The sequence below is a fragment of the Planococcus citri genome, chromosome 4, assembly GCF_950023065.1.
Source record: "Planococcus citri chromosome 4, ihPlaCitr1.1, whole genome shotgun sequence".
In the NCBI taxonomy this organism is placed as follows: domain Eukaryota; kingdom Metazoa; phylum Arthropoda; class Insecta; order Hemiptera; family Pseudococcidae; genus Planococcus; species Planococcus citri.
The window spans coordinates 27,242,610-27,260,175 of NC_088680.1; the positions used below are offsets into that span (position 1 = coordinate 27,242,610).

The 17,566-nt window shown below is 34.8% G+C and overlaps 3 protein-coding genes across 5 annotated transcripts in view; all 3 read left to right on the forward strand.

The window, feature by feature from the left end:
* Positions 1-5,452, forward strand: part of PlexB (plexin B) — a 427,961-nt gene extending 422,509 nt beyond the window's left edge. The window contains exons 21-24 of the mRNA XM_065360366.1: positions 21-387; positions 479-691; positions 783-933; positions 3,731-5,452. Coding sequence (XP_065216438.1) covers positions 21-387; positions 479-691; positions 783-933; positions 3,731-3,838 — 839 coding nt within the window. The 3' untranslated portion in view covers positions 3,839-5,452. The remainder of the gene's footprint in view (positions 1-20; positions 388-478; positions 692-782; positions 934-3,730) is intronic.
* LOC135842760 (prostatic acid phosphatase-like) overlaps positions 1-17,566 on the forward strand; it is a 51,217-nt gene that overhangs the window by 23,480 nt on the left and 10,171 nt on the right. The window lies entirely within an intron of this gene.
* LOC135842499 (GTP-binding protein 2) lies at positions 8,564-16,068 on the forward strand. 3 transcript variants are annotated; one of them, XM_065359989.1, is made up of 9 exons: positions 8,564-8,744; positions 9,007-9,099; positions 9,945-10,165; positions 10,272-10,484; positions 10,633-10,842; positions 14,382-14,888; positions 14,978-15,089; positions 15,179-15,366; positions 15,487-16,068. In XM_065359989.1, the coding sequence occupies exons 3-9, from the start codon at positions 9,962-9,964 to the stop codon at positions 15,754-15,756; spliced, it is 1,704 nt and encodes a 567-aa protein (XP_065216061.1). In that variant the 5' UTR covers positions 8,564-8,744; positions 9,007-9,099; positions 9,945-9,961; the 3' UTR covers positions 15,757-16,068. The 3 variants fall into 3 exon arrangements, with proteins under 3 accessions (XP_065216061.1, XP_065216062.1, XP_065216063.1); XM_065359990.1 differs by lacking the exons at positions 8,564-8,744; positions 9,007-9,099 and adding an exon at positions 9,393-9,537; XM_065359991.1 differs by lacking the exons at positions 8,564-8,744; positions 9,007-9,099 and adding an exon at positions 9,546-9,873.

Below are 17,566 nucleotides of genomic sequence, written 5' to 3' on the forward strand. Positions count from 1 at the left end.
TAACACACTTGGTATTTCAGTTTTCTACGCAGGTACCAGCGTCTACTTTAGTAATTCTTTATCGCCGATCATCACAACCAGTAATGGCGGCATCGAGAACGCCAACGTTCACTATTACCATCTGGTCAAACCACTAGACGAACAGCAATACTTTAGCACCAAGATATCGGATAGGATGCATAAGGCGATACCAGAAATCTACCTTACGAGGTTGCTCTCTACCAAAGGCACCATACAGAAATTCGTCGACGATTTCTTTAGCACCATATTGACCGCTAACGAAGCCCTACCTCCGGCTGTTAAATGGTTATTCGATTTATTCGACGAAGCTTTCAGAAGGCATAATATCATGGATCCGGAGGTTCTGCATGCGTGGAAATCCAACAGGTTGGTCGAATTTCTAATCTCATTGTAGGTACCCATTAGGTACGTAGAATTTGTTCCGAGACTTAATCCGAGAAAATCTATTTTGTTGCAGTTTACCATTGAGATTTTGGGTGAATTTCATCAAGAACCCTGATTTCATATTTGATATTAATAAAACACCAACGGTCGACTCGTGCCTCTCTGTTATCGCTCAGACGTTCATGGATTCTTGTTCGATGAACGATCATCGTCTTGGCAAGGATTCGCCTTCAAATAAATTGCTCTTCGCCAAAGATATTCCACAATATAGAGATACGGTGGCAAGGTAAATACCGACGTCAACCATTACATATTAGCTAAAGAATATTTTCAAGGTGTAGGTAATGTGATACTCAAAATAACATTTCGTGTTGTAGGTTCTATCGTGATATTCAACTTATGCCACAAGTTTCCGATCAAGAGCTGAGTTCAGCAATGCAGCAACTATCCGTATCGCAGATTGGGCATTTCCACACGATATCCGCCTTAAAGGAGCTTTATATTTATGTTTCCAAATATAACGACGAGGTGAGTTGAAAAAAAAAAGCATCACGCATTAAAATACTCTTAGTAGATACATCATATCAGTTCCCCTCAAAAAGGGAGGAGGGCTGCAAAATTGCAGCAAATGGTTTTTTGGGAGGGATGGGGGGGGGGGGGTAAAACGACTGACTCACTAATAAAAATTAGGCTGTAAACAGGGAAAAAAGAGTTTGGAAAACCGAAAAAAAGCAATTAGTTACTCGATAAATGCTACTAACAAAACAGAATACTGCCACGTCTACTGAACATTTTAGTCCGGCATATGACAATAGGAGTAATTGCACCCCCCCCCCCCCCGCCGATCCTCCGGGACAACATTTTTCTTAAAGGGGACATCCAAAGGAACATTTTAAAGCAACCTTGCCAAAAAAAAGTTGGCCTTACTTACAAAATGGCGGCCATTTTGATTGACTGGTCAGCCGAAATCGCAGATTTTGCGTTTCAACATAGGACTTGCACGAACTTTTTCAAACTTTACAAGGGTAAATCGAAAGATCATGAAAAAATTCATCACCTGCCAAAATTTCAAGTGCTAAAGTGCGTTTTTCGATTTTCGGTGAATTTTTGAAAATCAAATTTAGGCCAAAAATGAGGGAAAAAATCAAAATTTTACCAAATTGACCAAGAAAGCTGAAATTTGGGATATACCCTATTTTCGACATGCCAAATCGATTGGGAACGGTTTCAACCCGTTTTGAGCAGTTCTGGAGCCTCCAGCAGATTTTTGAAACTCGAAATTCTCGTAAAATTCCATCAAGTTGGAGTTGTAAAGCTAAAATTTATTCTAAAAACTAATTTCAATACGCTACGAAGTACTGCAGGTGAATTTCAAGTCGTTTTGAAGCCTCCAGCGACTTTTCGAAAATTCCTGATGCCTCCAGCAGATTTTTGAAACTTTAAATTTTCACAAAATTTCATCAAAATGGAGATGGAAAGCTGAAATTTACTCTACACTCCAATTTTAACACCCTCTGAAAACGACTTCTGGTGGATTTCAAGTCATTTTAGAGCCTCCAATGACTTTTTTGAAAATTACTGGAGCCTCCAGTACATTTTTGAAACTTGAAATTTCCCCAAAATTTCATAAAACCAAGATGGAGACTGGAGAGTTGAAATTAATTCTGCAAACCAATTTCAATACGCTACGAAGTTGACTGCTGGTGAATTTCAAGTCGTTTTGGAGCCTCTAGCAACTTTTTGAAAGGTTGTATGACGTTTTTTTTGGAAAATTGAAATTTCCTAAAAGTAGCTGGAAGCTTCAAAATCATTTGAAACCACCATGTAGTTTGCGAAGTAAATTCCAGCTTGCCAACTTCATTTGATAAATTAATGTTGGGGAAATTTCAAGTTTCGAAAATCTACTGGAGGCGCCAGTAATTTTCAAAAAAGTCGTTGGAGGCCCTAAAATGACTTGAACCCACCTGAAGTCGTCTTCAGAGGGTATTAAAATTGGAGTGTAGAGTGAATTTCAACTTTCCATCTCCATTTGATGAAATTTTGTGAAAATTTAAAGTTTCAAAAATCTGCTGGAGGCATCAGGGATTTCCAAAAAGTCGCTGGAGGCTTCAAAACAGCTTGAAATTCACCTGCAGTACTTTGTAGCGTATTGAAATTAGTTTTTAGAATACATTTTAGCTTTACAAGTCCCATTTGATGGAATTTTGTGAGAATTCCGAGTTTCAAAAATCTGCTGGAGGCTCCAGAACTGCTCAAAACGGGTTGAAACCGTTTCCAATCGATTTGGCACGTCGAAAATAGGGTATATCCCAAATTTCAGATTTCTTGGTCAATTTGGTAAAATTTTGATTTTTTCCCTCATTTTTGACCTAAATTCGATTTTCAAAAATTCACCAAAAATCGAAAAACGCACTTTAGCACTTGAAATTTTGACAGGTGATAAATTTTTGCATGATCTTTCGATCTACCTTTGTAAAATTTGAAAAAGTTCGTGCAAGTCCTATGTTAAAACGCAAAATCTGCGAATTCGGCTGACCTGGCAATCAAAATGGCCGCCATTTTGTAAGTAAGGCCAACTTTTTCTTGGCAAGTTTGCTTTAAAATGTTCCTTAGGATGTCCCCTTTAAGAAAAAAGTTGTCCCGGTGGATTGGCGGGGGAGAGGGGGTGCAATTACTCCTATTGTCATATGCCGGACTATAGAGATACATTATATAAATCCCCCTCAAAAAGGGAGGAGGGCTGCAAAATTGCAGCAAATGGTTTTTGGGGGGGGGGGGTAAAACGACTGACTCACCCACTAATAAAAATTATGCTATAAACAGGGAAACAAGAGTTTGGAAAAACCGAGAAAAAGCGATTACTCGATAAATGCTACCAACAAAACAGAATACTGCCTCATCTACTGAACATTTAAAAAGAATTACACTTGATCGTCCAATTTGAAATTTTTTCATTTCTGTTCTCCATGACCCATTTCAAAAATTTACACCGTCTTTTGTGCTTTTACATATTTTCCAGCTCGAAAATCGAAATATAACCATTCATAATAATTCAAAATTACCAACAAAATACAAAAAAAATATATATACCTATTCATAACGAAGTAGGAATTCGAAACACTTTTGATTGAGGCACAAGCAATTCTGCGAGTACTGCTCTTAGTTTGATTTCGATACTTATAAGCTACTACAGAAAGTAATTTTTTTTTTGAAAAATGAAAGGTGGGAAAAATCAACCATTGAAATCGCACAATTCATCCAAAAATAAATTATTCCATCTGCGCTATACGTACACTTTAATCAATCAAAACACATAATTTTTCAGATATTCGAGTCGCTAGATTTGGATCCGTACTGCAAAGGGACCCAGCTAAGCCACAAGTTGGAAAACGTTGCTTGTACGCTGGAAGGCGAAGAAACATCGGCTTGCTGACCGGAGATTTTTTTCACATACCTTTAATACTTAATGATTTTCAGCTAATTGTTAAGGCCTCTTATATATTTAATATTTTTTCTTAAATGCTGTGATATTTAAAACAAATGTGTAAAAAAAAAATTTTTTAATGAAAAAATACGCTATACAGTAAAAGTTCCTCCGTGTCAGGGTCATTCACGTGGTAATAAAATTCAAATGTCTGCCTTTTAGGTGCGTGTAAATGCATGCAAAATTTTTTCATTTTTGTATTACCTATTATTCATCGTTATAAAACATAATTTTCAAGCCAATACAAATTTTTCAACCATACATGAATTTTTTTCCTAGTTGTTCGATATGCTCCACGATGTGTAAAATTTTTTGCAACTCTCGGTATAAATCCAGCCTAATTTTTTTTTACCCATTCACAAATTTTTTTACAAATTTATGTATAAGGCATGATCTCGTCTGTTCGGAGGAGTTTTTCTGGCTACGTGTTTTTTTGTTTCATTTTGGATACCATTATCGCTAAAAATTTGCGTATTAGGTTAAGATGAAAAAATGTTTTGTGTAATTTTAGAACGTGTAGCTTAAAATTGTGTACCTATTTGTGTATATTTTAGATAATTTACGTGGTCGTGATTTTTATAGAACATAAATGATAAATTCAGCTTCCGTGTTAAGTCGTTAATTTATAGATATTTTTTCATGTGGTCAATTAAACGAATTTACTTATGTACATGAGGGAAGGATGTAGATTCACTCCCTTTCTCCACACATTCATTTGCTATTACACATTTAACTGTAAGATATCTAGTGCCATCAATAGTATAATTAGGTTCGACATATATTTCATTCGAAAATCTACAGAGAAAATTTCTGGCATCAAGTACTCGAAGCAAATAACATCTGTGATCGTTTACGTTGTATTTAACTCGTTTAATTAATTATGTTCCTCGCGTATGATTTAATTTAATTCGTTAAAAGACAAATTTTTTATGTGATAAGGAGACCGTTTACTGTTACTACATCACGCAATATATCTTTCTTTCTCAATAAAAAGAGAAAAATGCCCAACATCCGAGCCCTCAGATTCCGAAATTTTTTTAATAAACCATCAATTTATAAGTACATCAAAATCAAAAAAAAAAAAGTAAGATGTTAATCGAAAATGTACATACTTATTTACACGTCATTTGAATTGTATAAATTTCGTAAGATTTGTAAAAATGTTATACCCGCGTGTAGGTATGATATTTTTCATAGATTCGTTTTTTAAAATATGTTTCCCTTTGTTTTGTATTTTTTTATTTCGTTTGTTTTTTTAATTGTTTAAATGGCGATAAAAATTTTCGCATTTTGTTTTTTTTTTGGGGCGATTTTTAAATTAAAACTTTTAGTCAACAGAAATATTTATGGGTTTTGGAATCTCAATAAGTACTACGTGATGTATTTTGATTTTTTTTTAAATTTGTGTTTTCTTTTTTAATTTGCATTTATTTTGAAACAATTATTACGATTGTACATGATACGTAATATAGTGTATAGTGTAGAAATTATGAACAGATGGTGGAATACTGACTTTTGTAAGTTTCTCTTCCATATCTATTGAAATAAAGATATTTAAATTGATTCGTTCGAGTTCGTTCTTTTCGACTAACGCATTGTTTTACACTCGATTCAAATTCAAAACGTTGTAATGATCTGTTTTACTCAACATAGGGTAAGTGAGAAATTTCGATCCCTGAGTATGCCGAATCTTTCAAGCTTACAAAAAGCTCAGAAAATTGTCTCAATGAATGAATGAACACAAGTAGGTAGGTACGAATCGTGAAAAATTTGACTCGAGCAATACCACAAATTTCTGGCGAAAATCCCATGCAAAAATTCAGTAAAACTAAATGACACTTGATATGATTCTTGTTCATACTGAACAGAAAAAAACAAAGCAGTTGATGCTCCAGAATTTACAACAAAAAAAAAACCTATCAGCACATGACGGTGTCAATTTAATGCATGCAACACGATTTTCAAAAAAAAAAAAAAATCGTGTAAATCAAACCGAATCATCCAATTAAGTCGAATCACTTCGACTATTTACGGTCGACGAAGGATTCGCACAACGCGAAGAACTTCAAATTATGCCAGATCTGGCATAATTATGCCGCGATGGTGACACAATTTGAAGTTCATCTGGCATAGTGATTTTAAGTTTGGCATTAAAAAAATCTGGCATAATTTTCCAGCATAATTCATTTTCAACTCGGTATAATCTGGCATAATTTCAACCTCAGAATTGAGCGCTCAGAACAGAAATTTTGATATTTTACATTTACTTTGGTCTTTTAAGTGTCCTTTTCAACCATTTAAAGAGGAAAATGCATATATTTTTTAGACAGGGTGTCTACCGGAATTTTTCGGCCGAAAATCACTACCTTTTCACTACCTTTCAAAAAAAAGAATCACTACCTTCCAAAATAATTTTACACCCCCCCCCCCCTCCCACACAAACGATTTTTCATTTTTTTTTTTTGGTTTGAACTGTGTAATTTTTTACAGAGCAGTAAGTACACGTTTTCATCAAATTGAAATCAATTCAATGATTTTATAACCATTAAAATGAGCGAACTCGAGAAATTAACAAATCAACTACATATTTCGAGAATAAAATTCTTTCAAATATGAAAGATGAAGTTTTTTCAAAAAATTTTTAGCATTGATTTTTCATGGTGTCAAGTGCAACAAAATTTCAAAATAAAAAATCAGGACTTTATCAGGACATATTTTTTAAACACTTGGGGTTTTTCAAGAGGGGGAGGGGGTGGACGAGGCAAAATTTGACATTAAAATTTTTCGCTATTCCAATATCTTCAAACATCTCAAGATTTTTTTCAAGCAAGCGGATGTTGAGAATATAATTTTGTCATTTCAATTTTTGATTTTATTTTCACCTCTGAGGTTTTTGTTACCTACTGTAATAAAATTGGGCCGAATAAAGAACTTTTCAAAATGAAAAATTAAAAAAAATAATGGAAAATTTGAACAACATTTGGAAAAAAGATACCAATTTTATTAAAAAGGCTACCGAAAATTAGAATTTCGAGGGGTATAAAAACCTTGTTTTCTTGGGTAATGAATGAAGAAGTTCATTATTTTTGTTTCAAAATTTTAAAACTTGAACTATTATCCAAAAAAAAAAAAAATCCAAACTTGAAAAAAAGCAAACGAGCCCAAGTGAAGCGAGGCCAAGAAAGCTTTCAAAAATTCATGTTTCAAGAAGCAAAAAAAAAAAAAGTTTTTTTTTGTGGAGGTAAAGGAGAATTTTTCTGATTGAAACTTCGAACATTCCTTGAATTTGAACAATTAATTTTTTTAAATTGAAAAAGAAGAGCAAATAGCCCGAGCGAAGCGAGGGCAAAAGCTTTCAAAAATATGTAATTCAAGTTCTAAAAAAGTCAACAAATGACCCATTTTTTACAAAAATTTTCTTGTGTGGAAAATTGGATTTTTCGCTTTTTTCATTTTTCACTACCTTTTAAGAAAAATTGCTGAAAATCACTACTTTTTCACTACTTTCACTACCTGGTAGACAACCTGTTAGACTATGTATCTGCCCTATTACTCGCCTCCTTTGCCTATTTCATGAATGGTTACACGAAAAAAAACGAAAAAAAAACTGGCATAATTGATCGGAATAATTTTTAGCATAAATTCAATGTTGGTTGTTTAAAACTCAATCGTTTAAAACATGATTTCTATTTAAAACCGTTTTCATTGTTTAAAACTTGTTTTTTTTTTAGACCTCGTTTTTTTTGTTTTTTTTCAATTATTTCAAAATTCTAGACCATAGAATTATGAATTATCAACAAAAAAAAATTAATGGATTTTACAAGAATCCATAATCCGAATTCAGGAACTCCAGCTGGATTGTCAGTTCATTTCTGATAAAGTAAAATCTAAAATCCATTCCTATAATCCACTACCCCAGTAGATTATGGTTTTTCAATTTTAATCTGTTCAGACAGTTCAGGTACATACAATCCAGTAAAAAAAACAGCCAGATTTTCAAAAAATTATTTTATATTATTTTTTGTAAAAAAAAAAAAAAATGTAAACAATCCATAAACTAAATAGATTATGCAAAATCCATAGGTACCTAAACCTAAAGGCAATATACTTTTTGAATTTTATTTACATTTTTTGATTAAACAAGAACAATAAAAATCAAACAAAGTTACAAAGTAAAAGTAAGTACCAAAAAAAAAAGTCTGAACTTGAAAAAATCAAAAAAACCGAGTCTGAAACCACATTTACACAATCATTTAAAAAAAACAAGATTTTTTATTTTAAACGTGTTTTAAAAACGTTTAAAATACCTACTTTTAAAATAGGTCAAATTTTACACTTGAATTTGGTGTTTTTTGTTTTATTTTTAAAAAAAACGTTTTTTTTTTCAATACTGAGCATAATTCGGCATATTTTATTTATTGCCGAAAAAAGTACACATTTTTCACCGAAAATGGCCGAAAAATTTTAAAACCAACATACAACATACCCTAGCAAAGATGGCTTCAAAAATCTGGCATAATTTTCTTTCAATTTGAACCAATTGAACCTCATCTAGCATAGTTTTTTAAGTTTTTTACCTCCATCTGGCATAATAAAAATTTCCGAGATGGCAACACTGGTGGCGATGCGCTGATGCGCGAGTGCTCAATTGTTTGTGTATCGTTTGTTTTGCTTGCGTTGCGTCTCGCGTCTCAGCTGTTTGATTTGATAGATTGATACGATAATTATTATCATTTCCATTTAATTTTTTTCGTTACCAAAGTGTTACACTTTACACAGTATCACACATATCTACGTCATATTATGTAATAATAATCATCTACTTACCGTTAGTTATTCTCAAGTATTGCAACGAGTAAGTATTTACTATTTTTTCATCATATTAGGTATATATTATGGTAAGTCATAAGTTGATGGTGTTGCGCAACGCCAACGCGTATAGTGACCCATTCGCTGTTACATATTGCATAAAATTATTAAAAAAGACGACTCGTTATTGCATCAGAATCGAGCTATCGATCAAATTAACAGTTGACCAAGACCAAATATTGTGTTGTATGATTGTGATGTATTGTGTTGTAGGTATTGCATCGTATATTTTGGTTTTTGTTTCACAGGCAAATCTCGAGCTTGACGCTTAATTTCGAATCGTAGAATGTTTGTGTTCGCTTTCATATTCACCTTCAAATACAGAAGCAGAAGCAGAATCTGTAAGTAGGAAGTCGTTGTGACATTACGAATTAGATACCCATTACCCATTGCCCATTGGCCATTATGGTACAGTACATTGGCAAACAATCTTTACTTTACTTATGTATTTTGTAGTCTACCTTACTACCATAACAATAACTTACGTACACGTTAATGTACCCATTTATTTACTAGAATGTAAATAAGCAGTAAAGTAAAGTAAACACGCCAATTTGCCAGCTACGTAAGGTAATTGGCACAATAGCTCGGTTTTGTTGGACAGCAATACTCGTATAGTGATGTTGATTTTCAGTTTTCATTATTCGTTTGCCTTAAAATAAATTCCATATTTCGAAAAACTTATTTCAAGAGTGTCACCGCGAGTATGGTACGGTACGTGATGGTTGAAAAGTTGTAATTATTTTGGGTCGTGAATTTTAAAACAACTCGCCTTAAAAGTACGTTTTTTCGTGTTTTCCCCTCTTAAATACGTATCTATCTATCTGAATGGTGTTATATGTATCATTACGATTATTTTCTCGGATGTTGTGTTAGTCCATCTTTCACTCAAATAGAGACTTCTCGTTTGTAGCTTTCTTGCGTGTCCCCAAACCTACACAAAAGTGCCCATTCACCCTTAGCCGTAGAGTAATAGAATAAAAGTACCACATTAGGAAGTATTAGTACCTCTAGGCTCTACCTAGTATCTACAGGGGTAATAATTTAGTATTGGCGCTAGCACTTGGCACTTTATGCAAGAGGAGCGAGTGCTGAGTGCAGACTCTAGTGTACGAGTATGTACTTGGTGATAGGTACCTCATGCACTACCTCTACTTATCTACTAACGTGTTGGAATGCATTGCAGAATACATTAAGTACCTAATGGACTCGTTTCTTATGCTGTTCGACAACGGATACCAAAAGGTAGATTACGAGGGTTTATCGTCGGAATTATGGAATCGAGACGATGGCAGCGTCGATGACGAAGATGTCAGATTACCTCCGGAACCTTCTTTGGGTAACGTCGAGTATAAATTGAAATTGATCAATCCGACAGATGTGAGATTCGAGCGTCTTGTGTCGCAGGTGAGCATACTCGTACTCGTACTCTACATATACCTACTACCTACTACCTAGCTACGTAATTTTGTTTGATTTTTGCTTCACTTTTGTTATTTTTCTCTGCTCGCAGATGAAATGGCGCTTACGAGAGGGTCGTGGCGAAGCTATCTACGAGATCGGTGTACGCGATAACGGAATTTTAGCCGGACTATCGTGCAGCGAAATCGATTCCAGCTTGCAGACTTTGCAGCAAATGGCCTTACAGTTGGACGCGACGATGACAATTCTCAGAGAACGCCACGTCGAACAGGATAAAAAAGTCATCGAAGTTCTCATACGTAAGGTAAGATGCGAAGAAAATGACTCTCGACTCGTCGCATTGAGTCGGGCAGCTCCTGCTCGCGCTTGGTGCTTGGTGTATGACATTTCGCGGCTATTTTATTCGCTTCTTCTACAGTAACTCGTAAAATTATACCGTTACTGCCCTACAGATACCGGATGACCAGCAGAATATCGAAGTCAGAGTGGCTGTATTGGGTGGCGCAGATGCCGGAAAGTCTACTCTTCTCGGTGTTATTACTCACGGCGACTTGGACAATGGCAAGGGTAACGCTCGTCTGAATATGTTTCGACATCTTCACGAAGTTCAGTCTGGAAGAACATCTTCGATTTCGCACGAAATTTTGGGATTCAATTCGAAGGTAAAAAAAAAGAAAAAAAAGAAAGAAAGAAAGACAATTTCACAGGCTCGCAAGCTTTTCGCTTTTTTGTCGCGCTGAAGAGAAGAAAGGAAACGGGCGATTTTCTCAAAACAAGTAACTTTAGCAACCAAAAAAGCCAAAAAAAGTAACCATAAAAGTAACCAAAAAAATTTTAATTCTGAAAAAAAGGTGGAAACCAAAAAACTTGAGTTATAAGTAATGCATACAAAACATTACATTTTATTTCAGATTACAAAAAAAAAAAGTAACGAAAATTTCGATAGCAGCTTTTTCAAAAACCACAAAAAAACATCAAAATTCGAATAAAAACCATTTAAAAAAAAAAAAAACTAGCAAAAACTCAAAACAGATAATAATTATCAACATTTCGAAAGTAAACTACTCGTAGATCAAAATGCAAAAAGAAAGTAGGAAAAAAATATTGGATTCCGGAAACACAATCGATAAATGTGTTAAATTATTGAAAAAATTGCCAAATTGAAAGAAGATGGGGAAGTCTTTCGAAACAGAGAGGAACGAAATTTAATCTTTTATTCAAAATCATTTCAAAAAATCAAACACAAAAATACCAATAGTAAAATAGCAGAAATGTTGACACGAGCGAGGATTTGATGAAAAAAAAATTATTCGACTGTTGAGATGGAATAATAAACAATAATTTGTAAGAAAATTCCATAAATAAGAAGAATTATTTTAGAACGGAAAACTTATTGAAATCAACTGGAATGGTCGGAAGAGGAGGGGGGGAGATTGTAATTCAAATTCGGAAAAAAAGTGATTTGTGAAAATCATTTTATTCAATACAGGCATATAAACGCACAATTATACCACCAATACTAGACGCGAAAAGTGCGTTTTTATGAGCGACTAAATGAAATGAAAATAATGTTCACATTATAGTCCTAGGAAAATAATAAACATTCATTACGTGGCCGCACTGCTCGAATCCTATTGTTTGGGATGACGCGGAAGGTGACAAAGTCCGATTATTACGGGGAAAAAATTGTATCAGAAACAGGAGATCCACCACCTCCCCCTCCCTCCACGCCCTAAGCTTGTTTTCCTTTAATCATTTCGGCTACACACTTTATCTGCGAGTACGCACTACGCATACTTCGGTTGTCGTGTCGACTCATAAAAACGCTTCTTCACGTCTAAACATTGATGGTATAATTGTGTATATTTATATGCATGTATTGAATAAAATACATTACACACACAAGTTCAAAAAATGTGGGTGATTATAAACTCGTACGCGAATTGCAGTCCTCGCCTTCGGCTCGTCCTGCAATTCGCACTCGTTTATAATCACCCACATTATTGAACTTGGTATGTAATATACTATTAAAAATTCGAATACAAAAAAAATGTTCCTTGCTTCAAAAAGAAAAAAAAATCCTCCATGAAAACTGTCAAAAGTTGACACGATTCGAATAAAAAATGAAAAAAATGTGACAAAATTATTGAAATTCAGAGAAAATGACCGAAACAGAAAGCACAGCAAAAATATCAAGATCTGGAGAGAAAAAAAATTAATCAAAAAATAATGTTGAAAAATCTCTTTGTGATCTTATTTTAATAAATCAAAATCATAAGTCCCTAAGAATAAAACTCAAAGAGTGAAATGTCAAAATTTGAAAAAAATCACAAGGATTCCAGAATAAAAATTCGATTAGAAGTACATACCTAGAAAAACTCCACCGAAAAAATTGAGGTAAAAAGCACTAAAATTTGAGAAAAAACATTGCAAGAATGGGAAAAAAACTCACGAGATTCAACGATAAAATTGCGAAAACTTCACAAAAAATTAGACAAAAGAAAACGCGAAAATTCGGCGAAAATCGTCGAAAAATTGGTGAATAAAATCTATGAGAATTTAAAAGAATAAAATTTGAATAAAAATCAAGAAATCCTCAAAAAAATTCTAAATACAACCATCACGTGAAGAAATCCACAAAATTGTAAGCAGAAAAAATTACTAAAATTTGGGGCAAAATTAGAAGAATTTTTTTTTTTTAAATCTCGAAAATTCAAAACAAACCTTTCGCCGAAATTAAGAACGAAAATTTAGATAGAAAAACGAATCAATAAAATTCAAAACAACATTATGGAAATGATGAAAAATAAATGGAAAACTCTCGAAAATTCAGTTCGACAAAAATCATTAAGAATTCAGAACAGAGAACTCGCGAGAATTGAAATTAGCTATAAATTCGGAAATTAATCAAAAAAATGTAGAGAAAAATCATCGAAAATTTTCTAGCAAGATTTAACAGAGAAAAATAATTCGAACTTGAAAAAAAAATTGTTCAAAGAGAGAGAGGGATCAACGAATTAAAGATCTCAAGATGCAGAAAAATATACTACAAAAAGTAAAAAAAAAACAAAGTCAACAAATCTTGAAGAAGCTTCCCTCCCTTCTCGAAAAAAAAAGATCAAAATTTAAAGGAAATCATGATTTCTGGAAGAAGAAAAATCACAATTCCACAAAAATATGAGCAAAAAAAATCACTTGTTTTTTTAAAGTACAAAACTCAAAAAAAAAACTGTTAAAATAAAAAAAAATTAAGACAAAAACATGACCACAATCTAGATCAAAACTACTTATATAGAATCGTGAAAATTCGAAGTTGAAAAGTCTGTTAAAACTGTAGAAACTTCGCCAAAATTTGAAAAGAGAAAAAAATGGAAATTCCGAGAAAATCATCGAAAAACTTCAAAAAAGAGAACTCGCGAAAATTCAAAAGAAAACTCACCAATCGACGAAGAAAAAAATTCACAAAATTCCAAAAAAGCCATCGAACCGAAATAAGGAGAAATCCCGACTATTTGAGCAACAAAATCACACAAGCTCGAGGGAAAATTTTTATGAAAAAATTCAAGAGAATTCAAGGTGATGAAAATTGAGGCGAAAAAAAATCATCAAAACTCAGAGCAAAATCATGGCTAATCATTTTGGAAAAAAATCACTACCAAAATTCAAGAATGATGTAAAAATTAATCAAAACAGGAGTAAATCCACTCGAGAAATTCAAAATAATAATAATACCTGTCGAAATTAGAAAACCCCTAAGTACATTTCAAAAGAAAAATCATCAAAATTGAAAAAAATAAAAAAAAATGTAACGCTGAAAAAGCAGTGATGCCATTTAAATAAAAACTTTTTAAAAAGAATTTTGGATAAAATTTTGAAAAAAAAAGTAAATTTGTGAAACAACTTGGAAAAAGTAACTTTTAGTAACCGAGTACAATCCCTGCCGAGTAGAAATACTTGTTTTTTCCCCAATGACTATCGTAGCTGCAATTACTAAAAGTATTCGATTTTTGTTTGGTTTTTACTGGCTCCCGATTTACACCTACGAGTAGTTATCATTCCGTTTTCATAATTTAAAAAAAAATAAGAGCTAGAAAGATGAAAATTGAGAATGGAAAAAGATTGTCAGCCCATGGGTATTTTCGATTCGTTCGTTACTCGTATTTATTTATTTATTCATTCATTCATTGATTTGTTTTTTCAGGGAGATGTGGTCAACTACAAAGAAGCGGTTTCGGCGGTCGAGATATGCGCCAATTCTTCGAAACTGGTCACGTTTATGGATTTGGCAGGACATCGCAAGTACTTGCGAACGACGGTTGCCGGGCTGAGCGGGTATTCTCCTCATCACGCTATGCTTGTTGTGAGCAGCGTGTTGGGTATCGTAGGCATGACCCGCGAACATTTGGCGCTCACTATGGCACTGGAAGTTCCTTTTTTCGTGGTGATAACGAAAATCGACGTGGCGCCGCCGGGCGCCGTATTGAAAGAGTTGCAGAGCACCATCACTGCCGCCGGATCTCGTAAGGTTATCTTTGTGGTGGACAACGAAGACGACCTTATTACGGCCTGTTCTAACCAAAGCAACGAACAGTTGGTTCCTATATTTTGCGTTTCCAACGTAACCGGCCAACGTCTAGAATTGTTGACGCAATTTCTGTACCTGCTTTCTCCCGGCGTCAACATGAAAGAACGCGAATTTTTGGAACAAGTAAGTCGCTACTCGAGTACGAGCACGAGTATACAAATGGTTGGTAACTACTTGTTTTACGGTTCGCTCGTCGCGTTTGCGTGTTGCAGGAATTGTGCGAATTTCAAATCGACGAAACGTTCAGAGTGCCTGATTCGGGAACGATCGTTGGCGGCCTGCTAATCAAAGGAGTAATTCGCGAAGGAATGGAATTGATGATCGGTAGGTTAATTACTTGTACTCGTACTACGTACAAAACGTAGGTATTGAAACGGATATAGGTTTGGTTTAACCAAGACTGTTGTTCATAGGTCCGTTGGACGACGGAAGATACCAAAACGTGAAAATAACCTCGATACACCGAAACAAAGTTCCTTGCAAATCGGTAAAAGCCTCGCAGAGCGCTTCGCTTCAACTCAACCAGACCATCGACTATCTACGAAAAGGAATGGTGTTGCTGAGTCTTGGAAAAGACTTGATTGCAACGTGGTTTTTCCAGGTACGTTTCGTGGAATTTTGAATTTTCCTCCAGTAGTTCTCTTGTGCAACTACTGCGCATTGTACATAAGTATATAAACGTATAAATATAATTGTGTATCGTGTATTGCATATTGCGTAGGCTACAGTGAGCGTGTTGTATCACGCTACGGCCATCTATCCGGGATTCCAAACCACCATTCACATCGGTAATATAAGACAAACCGCGGTAATGGCCGGCATCATGACGACTGGCGGAATTCATACCAACGACAAAGCTTCGGTGTTGTTTCGATTTGTTCGAAGGCCGGAATACGTGTGCGTAGGCATGCGTTTATTATTTCGCGAAGGTAAAGCCAAAGGCATAGGAAAAGTTACCCAAGTATTTCCCATCCAGAACGCGTCTTGTTGAACGTGGCATGCGGCACATGGCTTAGCTGCCACAAAAATCAGCGCTGCGCTGCACTGAACGTACCCGCTGAACGTACCTGCGTCTCCTATATCGTTTAAGAAGAATTACGATTACGATTACTTATTACGAGTACCTACCTACCAGATTGTACTTGGGTACATACTCGTACGTGGTTGCTTCGTTTTGTTCGTCGTTGAAATGTAAAATATAAATAAGACAATTTCCTGTTACGTATGTACCTATTTTCTACCCTTTATTCGTGCTGTAAAAACGCGCGATTCAAGTTTTTCGAATACATAGTATTTTTTTTTATTTTTCAATTATTTTTCGTTTTTCTCGAGCAGAGCGCAAAGAGTACGACTACACCCTCGATATCTACTCACTACTGCGCACGAAGACTGTTATGATCAGGTTTAACGAAAATTACAAGAAATGTTACCATTCATGTTTACTCGAGAGTCGAGAGTAAACCCGGACAAAATTTTAACATGCATTTGATGAGATAGAGCATTTACAAAATTGCTGCATACCCTAGCGCCCTCAACTAAGAGAGGACAACTTCGCCGACGACGCTACTATTAGTCCGGCATATGACAATAGGAGTAATTGCACACCCCCCCCCCCCGGCCGATCCACCGGGACAACTTTTTTCTTAAAGGGGACATCCTAAGGAACATTTTAAAGCAAAGTTGCCAAAAAAAAAGTTGGCCTTACTTACAAAATGGCGGCCATTTTGATTGACAGGTCAGCCGAAATCGCTGATTTTGCGTTTTAACATAGGACTTGCACGAACTTTTTCAAACAGACTTTACAAAGGTAGATCGAAAGATCATGCAAAAATTTATCACCTGTCAAAATTTCAAAAGCTGAAGTGCGTTTTTCGATTTTTGGTGAATTTTTGAAAATCGAATTTAGGCCAAAAATGGGGGGAAAAATCAAAATTTTACCAAATTGACCAAGAAAGCTGAAATTTGGGATATACCCTATTCACGACATGCCAAATCGATTGGAAACGGTTCCAACCCGTTTTGAGCAACTCTAGAGCCTCCAGCAAATTTTTGAAACTCGGAATTCCCACAAAATTCCATCAAATTGGAGTTGTAAAGCTAAAGTTCATTCTAAAAACTAATTTCAATACGCTACGAAGTACTGCAGATGAATTTCAAGTCGTTTTGGAGCCTCCAGCGACTTTTTGAAAATTCCTGAAACCTCCAGCAGATCTTTGAAACTTTGAATTTTCACAAAATGTCATCAAATGAAGATGGAAAGCTGAAATTTACCCTACACTCCATTTTTAACACCCTCTGAAGACGACTTCAGGTAGGTTCAAGTAATTTTAGGGCCTCCAGCGACTTTTTTGAAAATTACTGGAGCCTCCAGCAGATTTTTTTAACTTGAAATTTCCCCAACATTAATTTATCAAATGGAGTTGGCAAGCTGAAATTTACTTCGCAGACGACATGGTGGTTTCAAAGGGTTTTGAAGCTTCCAGCCACTTTTAGGAAATTTCAATTTTCCAAAAAAACGTCATACAACCTTTCAAAAAGTTGCTGCAGGCTCCAAAACGACTTGAAATTCAACAGCAGTCAACTTCGTAGCGTATTGAAATTAGTTTGCAGAATGAATTTCAACTCTCCATCTTGGTTTGATAAAATTTTGGGGAAATTTCAAGATTCAAAAATCTACTGGAGGCTCCAGTAATTTTCAAAAAAGTTGTTGGAGACTCTAAAATGACTTGAAATCCACCAGAAGTCGACGAAGTCGTTTTCAGAGTGTGTTAAAATTGGGGTGTAGAGTTTTCAGCTTTCCA